Source organism: Austrofundulus limnaeus, unplaced genomic scaffold, assembly GCF_001266775.1.
Source record: "Austrofundulus limnaeus strain Quisiro unplaced genomic scaffold, Austrofundulus_limnaeus-1.0 Scaffold552, whole genome shotgun sequence".
NCBI lineage: Eukaryota > Metazoa > Chordata > Actinopteri > Cyprinodontiformes > Rivulidae > Austrofundulus > Austrofundulus limnaeus.
The window spans coordinates 213054-221738 of record NW_013952954.1 but is presented as its reverse complement, the minus strand read 5'-3'; the positions used below and the strand labels follow the sequence as shown (position 1 = coordinate 221738).

Genomic DNA, 8685 nt, shown 5'->3' with positions numbered 1-8685 from the left:
GTGTGTGTGTGTGTGTGTGTGTGTGTGTGTGTGTGTGTGTCTGTGTGTGTGTGTGTGTGTGTGTGGGACAGCCCCACAGCTGGTTTGCATCACGCAGTCATCATCTAAAAACACACTCTACATAAACAAGCGGACACAGTTGGCAGCACTTTGTCTCTTGTCCCACCGACCTGCAGACACCCTCTGATTGTGTCGCTGATCCGGTTCCCACCGGACTTTTCTGCTGTCATCTCGCTGAAAACAACTTGTTTTTCCTCATCTAATCTTCTGGATTTTGCAACATTCTGAAGCCGAAGCGTCCGCTCTGCCTGACGGGAGAAGTGACTGGGAAGTCAGAAACATTTGCTGACACCTGGTGGTCAGAAAACACAACTTATCAAGTGGAAAAAGAATGATTTTATTCATGTTACCCATATATTAGCATTACACATACTCTGAAATATATTAACATTTAGATATAGTGACTGTAAATATCCCCAGGTTCATGTTGTTTATGAGCATACATGTGCAGGAGAACCTCTGCCCTCATATGTTACACTTTCTGAAGCAGATCAGTTAATAAAGATGGACTATTTCATTCCCACCCTGAGCTAAAAACATGTTTGTTCAGGTTAAAGTGCACGCTCAGATAAACAGATAAATATGGGATCAGTTTGTTTTCTACCAGCTGCGGGACGGAGCAGATGAATGAAATAGAACATGAGATTAACTGCTGACTAAATAGATTATCACCTTGTTTTACGTCCGTCTTTATTTCTACAACCTTTTTAAAAGTAAAAATAAAAGTTTGCAATAATCCCTTAAAATAAAACACGCAAATCTTAAAAGATACATCAGCTAAAATTTACCTTCATAAATCTGTAAAAGTTCAGTTGTTTTTCCTCCCGAACAAGCTCCGCCTCCTGACCTTTAACCTACGTCTGTTTGATGAATCACATCATCAAGTTGTGAGTCTGTTTAGACGTAAACAAAACAAAACTATACAGTTTCTTTGTCCTTTTCTGAGTCTCCTGAAAAGTGGACATATAAAAGAACAACGGGACAAATTTTACAGAACGATAATAACCACCACTTGTTTTTTTGTGAAAAATCTCGTCAACAGAGTCGAGCGACGAAACGTGGAGACGACAACTGCAAAGACGAGAACACGGACGCTTCCTTTACAGATCTTTGTCTCCACAACGGAACGGGGAAAAAAACTAATTATTGATCGTAGTGTCCAGCTGGTCTCAGATGTGCTTCTTTTTGTCTTGGTTCAGTTTTTCTGACAGTCAGATGAAAACTGTGACGAGACGAGGGGGCGGGGTTTCCTTCGTAGCCGCCCCCTGCCTGATATGAGATTCTCCCGAGCCTAAGGTCAGACAGTGTCATCACATCAAACAAGTGAACGTCACAGAGTCTCATTGTGTTTTGTGTCCCTGTTTGTGCATTGTGAACCCCCCCACCCAGGACCCCCAAACCTACAGCCTATTTGTAGAGCAGCGGGATCTGGCTGTTGTGACAGTGGTTGCGGCTCATCTTGCTGTCAGCTGGATACAGGCTGGATGAGTTAGAGAAGGAGGGCGGCAGGGCGTGATTGTCCGTGGTGGGGTTCGGGTAGCCCGGAGGGGGCAGCAGGGACTTGGGGTCTGGCTGGGATGAAGGTGGCAGGACGTTGTGGTTCTGATTCTGGCCGGCAGAGGGGAGACGGCGGTTACGTAAAGACTGACGCTCTGCCAGCTGGTTGCGGAGGGCAGACACCCTTTCTTCTTTCTGAACAAACACAACAATACAGGAGTTAGCATGGAGCTAATTAGCTTAAGAAAACAACAGAGGAGTTAGGATGGAGCTAATTAGCTTAGCAACACAACAGAGGAGTTAGCATGGAGATAATTAGCTTAAGAAAACAACAGAGGAGTTAGCATGGAGCTAATTAGCTTAGCAACACAACAGAGGAGTTAGCATGAGCTAATTAGCTTAACAACAGCAGAGTTAGCATGGAGCTAATTAGCTTAACAAAACAACAGCGTTAGCATAGAGCTAATAAGCTTAACAAAACAACAGAGGAGTTAGCATGAAGCTAATTAGTTTAACAAAACATCAGAGGTGTTAGCATGGAGCTAATTAGCTTAACAACGTGAGAGTTAGCATGGAGCTGATTAGTTTAACAAAACAACAGAGGAGTTAGCATGGAGCTAATACGCTTAACAAAACAACAGAGGAGTTAGCATGGAGCTAAGTAGCTTAACAACATGAGAGTTAGCATGGAGCTGATTAGTTTAACAGAACAGAGGAGTTAGCATGGAGATAATATGCTTAACAAAACAACGGAGGAATTAGCGTGAAGCTAATTAGCCTAACACCATGAGAGTTAGCATGGAGCTAATTAGCTTAACACAACAGCAGAGGAGTTAGCAAGGAGCTAATTAGCTTAATAACATGAGAGTTAGCATGGAGCTAATTAGTTTAATAAAACAACAGATGAGTTGGCATGGAGCTAATTAGTTTAATAAAACAACAGAGGAGTTAGCATGAAGCTAATTAGATTAACAAAACAACAGAGTTAGCATGGAGCTAATTACCTTAACAAAAAAACAGAGGAGTTAGCGTGGAGCTAATTATCTTAACAAAACAACAGAGGAGTTAGCATGGAGCTAATTAGTTGTACAACAGAAAAGTAGTTAGCATAGAGATAATTAGCCTAATGCAACAACAAACTTAGCATGAAGCTAAATGACCTAACATAAAAACAGGAGCATTAGCATGGAGCTAATTAGCCAAACATAACAACAGCAGTGTTCGTGTGGACCTAATTAGCTACACAACAACAGGAGCGTTAGCATGGAGCTAATTAGCTTAACACAAGAACAGGAGTGCTAGCATGGAGCTAATTAGCTTAACATAACAACAGGAGCGCTAGTATGGATCTAATTAGCTGCACTACTACAGGAGAGTTAGCACAGAGATAATGAGCCTAATGCAGTAACAAACTTAGCATAGAATTAATTAACCAAACATAACAACAACAGAGAGTTAGCATTAGCTATTTAGCCTAATGCAACAACAAGGAGCATGACCGTGGAGCTAAATAGACTGATATAATAAAAGAGCACAGCGTGTGGTGGTGTCACTTATTGCTAGTAAACACCAGCGCACACTATAACCTACTGAGACGTATATTTTTATATATTTTCTGTTTGGGTTTATCTAAAGCTGTGAGAGGAATAGTTAAAGACAAATTGTTAAGGGAGCGAAGGACATTTATGAGCATAAAACAGACACAAAGAAAGCAGGTAACAGTTTAAAGATGTAATTTAATGTAACATTTAGGATTAATTAGAAGAACTTTAAAGGTTTTTCACCTCCTGGATGATCTTCTGCAGCTCTCTGTTCTCTCGCTCCAGCTGCCTGGACTTCTCCTCGTCGTTGTTGTTGGTGGACGATCCGGTCTTCAGGGTGTCCTGTTGCTCCGACTGCCACTCGCCGCGGGTGATGAGGCGCCGCATCTGCACCGCCACAGCAACAGGAAGTCAGTAAACAAGGAAAACAGTGTGAGGCTGCGCTGCAGCAGATGAATAATGCACCTAATCAGACAGGGTTGTGTTTTTTAGAGTCTAAAAATACATCCACCTCTGAAGTGACTTTAAAGTCTTTTTTTTAACACTTATTGTGACAGGTTTGGCGCTCGGCGCTCACTGCGGCGTTGTTTCTGCACAACGCCCACAGAAATAGCCTGAAAATCAAACTGAGACGATGTTGCTGTGATTTGAAGTTTGAACTTCTGCTGCTTGTGATGTGCAGCACTCATCTCTGCTCCCGTTCATCCAGACGTGTAAAATGTCTCACTGTGCCTGAACCAAGAGGGGTTTTCTTACCACAGATTTAAAGATGTCACAGAAATAATGTGAAGCTGCTTCACATGAGGGCAGGAGACTTTAACCTGCTGCAGGTTTTCAGGATGTCAGTCCACAGCCAGCTCACCTTGGGAACAAACAGCACCACGAGGGTGATGTAGGCAGAGAAGACGATGGCTAAGGAGGCGAAGGCGAAGGAGGCGTCCTGCTGTGAAGACAGGATCATGGTCACCGGAGCCGTGATCAGGCACAGCACCTGCAGGAGCAAAGACACACGCACAAGTCAGAAGAAAGGACGAGCACCATCTGTTTATGCTTCCAGAGGGGCTCCCGAGTGAAAACAGCATTAAAAAGTCATGAGTGATGCGTCTCACCAGGGTCTGCAGCGCACAACTGAGAGGAGAGGAAACAGTCTCCCTTCAGACACCATTAACTATTGACACCATCATAAAACTGAAATGTGAGCAGCGTAAATGTTAAACATTAGCTTTGCCTCTCGTTGAGGCGGTAAAACGAGCGTGCAAGCTGCGTTTACGGTTTGCTGGAACAATAACAGGTAACAGATACGGTTATTTGTTAATAACAGGTCTGTGAACCTGAAGCTGCTCGTTATGGCGCTCACGCTCTCATTTATTACAGGGTTCACACAGTTTCACCTTCAGAACGACACACCTCGACACATTCACAGGTTTCTGTCGTCATCAGCACGTTTAAACATTATCTTTAAAACAATCAAGTTACTTTTTCTGTGAAGACGCAGCAGGAAGGATGAAAGATTTCTGTACAAGAAAGGAAAAAATGTACATAAATTGAGCTATTTCTCTTTAGAAAAATTTCAATTCATCACGAAGAAGCAGAAAGAGCATTTATTTGCTAAATGAAGCAGCTGAAAGAAGCTAAACTATCACAAAAAGGTAAATTTAGCTAATATTAGCTGAATGTAGCTGAAAAGGTGTTTAAATTGCATAAAACAGCCAAATGATAAAAAGCTTAAATTAGCAGGAAAGAAGTTGAATCACAAAAACAAAAGTGAAGGAAACTAAAATGATCACAAATCAGAGCCAGAACAAAGTGTTCGATGAAGCAAAGACTGAGTTATTTTGAAAGGTTTTAAGGACGTTGAAGACTCCGTTCATTTTTAATGAGAACAAAAAAAGTAAATATCTTCAAAAGTATAAATAGCTGAAATAACCAAACAGCTGAAACAGGAGCTGAATGTTTTCATTTGTGACCCGTCACATCAAAACAAGGATTAAGTCTAAAAGTGTAAGGAGAAATAGGCAAATATAGTGTTTTGATTAAAACGTTTGCAAAAATTGCATTTTGTCAAAATATAATAAATAAAAGACATTAATGTATCAGTTGAATGAACTGTGAAATATAATCATAAAACAACACTTTGAAGCATTTCTTTGAAAAGTAGCCACAAAAAACCTGATTATGAGGAAAAACGCCTTAAAATTTTAAGATTTTACCTGTGAGTTAGCAAAGTTTGTTTCTTTTTAGCTGGTAAATCTCAATATTCAAATATAATTTGAGGTTTCCTCTTTATAAGGACATCAAAAATTCCTCATTAAAATGACATCAAATTAGGATTCAGACCAAATATTTATGTATTATTGTAACCAACAAGACAAATTAAGTCACATATATGGATTTAATTATGATGTCAGAATGATCCAGGTATCAAAATGTAGTATTTAAAGCAGGAAACTGAAAACGTAATTAGGTCATTTTGACCAAATTTGACTTAATCCTCATTTCGATATGATGGCTCACATTTATAATTTATTGAAATGGCAGAAAAAGTGTGGACAGTGCCACTGACTGTAGCAGCTGCTGCTGCAGCTTAATTATCCTGTGTAGTAATTAAATAATTAATATACAGCTCTGTGTTTAGTTCAGTGTTATATAAAATACCACAAAGTGATACTTGAATAAAAGTACAAGCATCTTATCAAAAAATTACTTTGGTAGAAGTTAAAGTCTCCTTTAGGAATATTACTTGAGTAAAAGTCTTAAAGTATCTGATATTTTAAGTATTAAAAGTCAAAGTGTAGATTTAAAATGAGCAGTTAGATTTTCTGTAAGGACATTTATTAGGAGGTGACCTCCCCAAAAACTGCAGAAATGACTGTTGTATTAAAAGAATGAATGGATGTTAAATTTAGGATGCACTAGTCCAGCTGTTTCAGTTTATATACATATATCAAGGCTGCACAAAGCTTTTCCCCAAAATGAAAATCTATCTGAGGGCTGCGGCCAAATGTAATAATATAATTCATGAAATACAAATACTTCTTAAGTACAGTCCTTTTATTTGAATGATTCTGTCCTGCTGGAGTGTGACATGATTTGTTTGTGTACAAACTAATACACTATCAGAGTTTTATATATTTATACTTCTCATTCAACCACAGTTAAATTCACTCTATCTAGGAGGCTCAGTTTATATGGATAGTTTTTATTTTTTATAATAATAAGCTGCAATGAAAACAAGTAAAAATGAAATAAAATTAGCAACTTTCTACTTCTTGTCTTTTTAAAAAATGTAAGAAGTAAAAAGTAGGCTGAAAAATAATTACTCAAGTAAAGTACAGATACACAAAAATTATACTGAAGTACAGTAACAAAGTATTTGTACGTAGTTAGTACTTAATCAGCAGTGACATCACTAACACAGCAGGGAGTAAAGAGAAATACGTCAGAACGTTACCTTTAAACGGGTCTATGAACATCTTTAGAAAAAGAATCAAATTCTCACTTTTTCAGCAATTTATTTTTAAGAAATTCACAACTGATCCTACAGAAACCAGGACATTTTTTATTTATTTTCCTTGTTCCGACGTGCAGAAACTACAGAGACGTGATTGTTCTGAAGCCGGAGCAGGAACCTGTTGTTAGTGAGACTGCAGCACAGAGAAACGTCTGAACAACGCAGAGAAAATTACCCACGTCAATCAAACGTGAGAAACTCATCTGGAGTGACAGAAACCACTTTGTTTTTCTGCAGTCAAATCAAAGCCGTTGGTGTCACGGTGTCAGGGAAACAGCGGTGAATGTAAGTGGGTGTGGAGGACAGAACAACTTGTATTTCAGAGTAAAGTGTAACCTGCTGCCTCCATTTAAGATGACTCACTTGGTCTCAGCAGCCGCGGGCGGACAGACGGCTGCATTTACTGCCCTCCTCCCCAGGACAAACGGCTGCAGATTCAGACCTTTTCCTGCCCAACAACCCCCTGAACACACACAGACTCACACACATCATGTAGGCCAGACTGTGCACATTTGTCCCCATAAATTAGACTGAAGTGCTGCACTCAGGTGTGCTCCAGCAGCAGGACACTGCAGCACAATAAAAACTTGTTTTATTGATTCTCCTTAACAAATGTGCTTGCAGATAAACGCCTTATTGCGGCACAATAAAGCAGCGTGAGTTAGCTGTGCTATGATTCGGACAGAAATGTATCCAGAGTGCTGCTTTCTACTGAAAAAGCATCCCGGCACGCCATTAGAAACGCTTTAATATCTCCAATTTGTGCTGGGATTATTTATTTATTTATTTTTTTGCTTCTTGTATTGTTCCCGAAATCATTAAAGCAGCATCAGTATCTTAGTTTGTCAGAAAACGTTTTAATGCGCTGGCAATTATCCAGACAAATAAAGAAAAGCCACTGCGGAGGCAGCGAGGGAGGCTGGAGTTATCTCCAACCATAACTTTCCCTGCTGATAATGAGCTGTGGAGTCTCTGCAACTGGTCCAGTTAAATGTTTTCTACTAGACTGAGCTGGGAAGTGGCCCTTGGATAGTAATCATGGACACCCTGGCAGTGACCAAGCCCACCCCAGCAGATATATTCTGCTCGTTTTGTGCTACGGAGCAATAAAAACCTACTTATTTCTGCTTTATTGTTATTCTGCGTGCTCCTGCCTGCAGAAACAGCAGCCCCCGCGGCACCCCCCAGACGTGTGATGGAGTTTGTGTTCGGACTCACGGCTACGTTGTAAATGGCCATCCCCACGGCTCGATGGTCATTGATCTTCTCGGTGGAGACAGATTTGGTCTCGTAAGCCAGAAAGATGCCCAGCAGCAGCAGCAGACCCTTGTAGCCGTAAACCACACCTGCAGGAAGAGGGAGGAGACGCCCAATAAAGGCAACAAAAAGCCAGACTTCTGCTGTGCCTCTGAGACAAACACAAGGTGACCTCTGCTGTCACAAACATTCAGACCAAAGTAATCGATACAAACTCATTCATCAGGTTCATTCAGCATTCTACTGGCTTTTACCTGTTTTATTTCTAGGTGCATAAAATTTAATTTGCTCTCTTTTAAAGTGCCTGTGACATTGCATATTATTCAAATATGGAATAACACAGAGATTCTTAACCTATGGGCCGCGGCCCAATTGTGGGCCGCAAGCGTCACCTTGAGGGCCTCAAAAGAACAACAGTTTTTAACTTTGGGCCGCAGAGCGCCGTGGGACTGCAATGAGTTTGAATAAGGTGCAATACACTTTCCTACCACTAGTAGCAGTAGTGCACCACTCAGATGTTTAACAACTTTTTTAATCTGTAGAAGAAGAAACTTAGAAACCTGCTGAGAATGAAACTTATTTTAAATGAAAAGTAGAAACAAAAATGAAAGTAACTCATCAAAAACACCAAAGTTTGTCACATATGAAGAGCAGCTTCTGTTTTTACCATGTAATATTTTAAATGTTCAAAACTTTATCAAATACAGTTGCATATTCAGCTTTATTTTAATTTGCACTTTGTCAAAATTATTTTTTAATATTTTTAATGTATTTTAAAGAAACTTTAAACTTGTCAAAAAGCTGTTGTTACTGTTATTG

General features: G+C 40.0%; 1 protein-coding gene across 1 annotated transcript in view; it reads right to left on the bottom strand.

The window, feature by feature from the left end:
* Positions 1–376: 376 nt before the first annotated feature.
* The window catches only part of LOC106530723 (gamma-aminobutyric acid type B receptor subunit 1), a gene marked incomplete at its 5' end in the record, with an annotated part of 35803 nt that continues 27494 nt past the window's right edge, over positions 377–8685 (bottom strand). The window contains 4 exon segments of the mRNA XM_014026412.1: positions 377–1752; positions 3342–3485; positions 3961–4089; positions 7828–7955. Of these exon segments, the coding sequence (XP_013881866.1) occupies positions 1468–1752; positions 3342–3485; positions 3961–4089; positions 7828–7955 (686 nt within the window).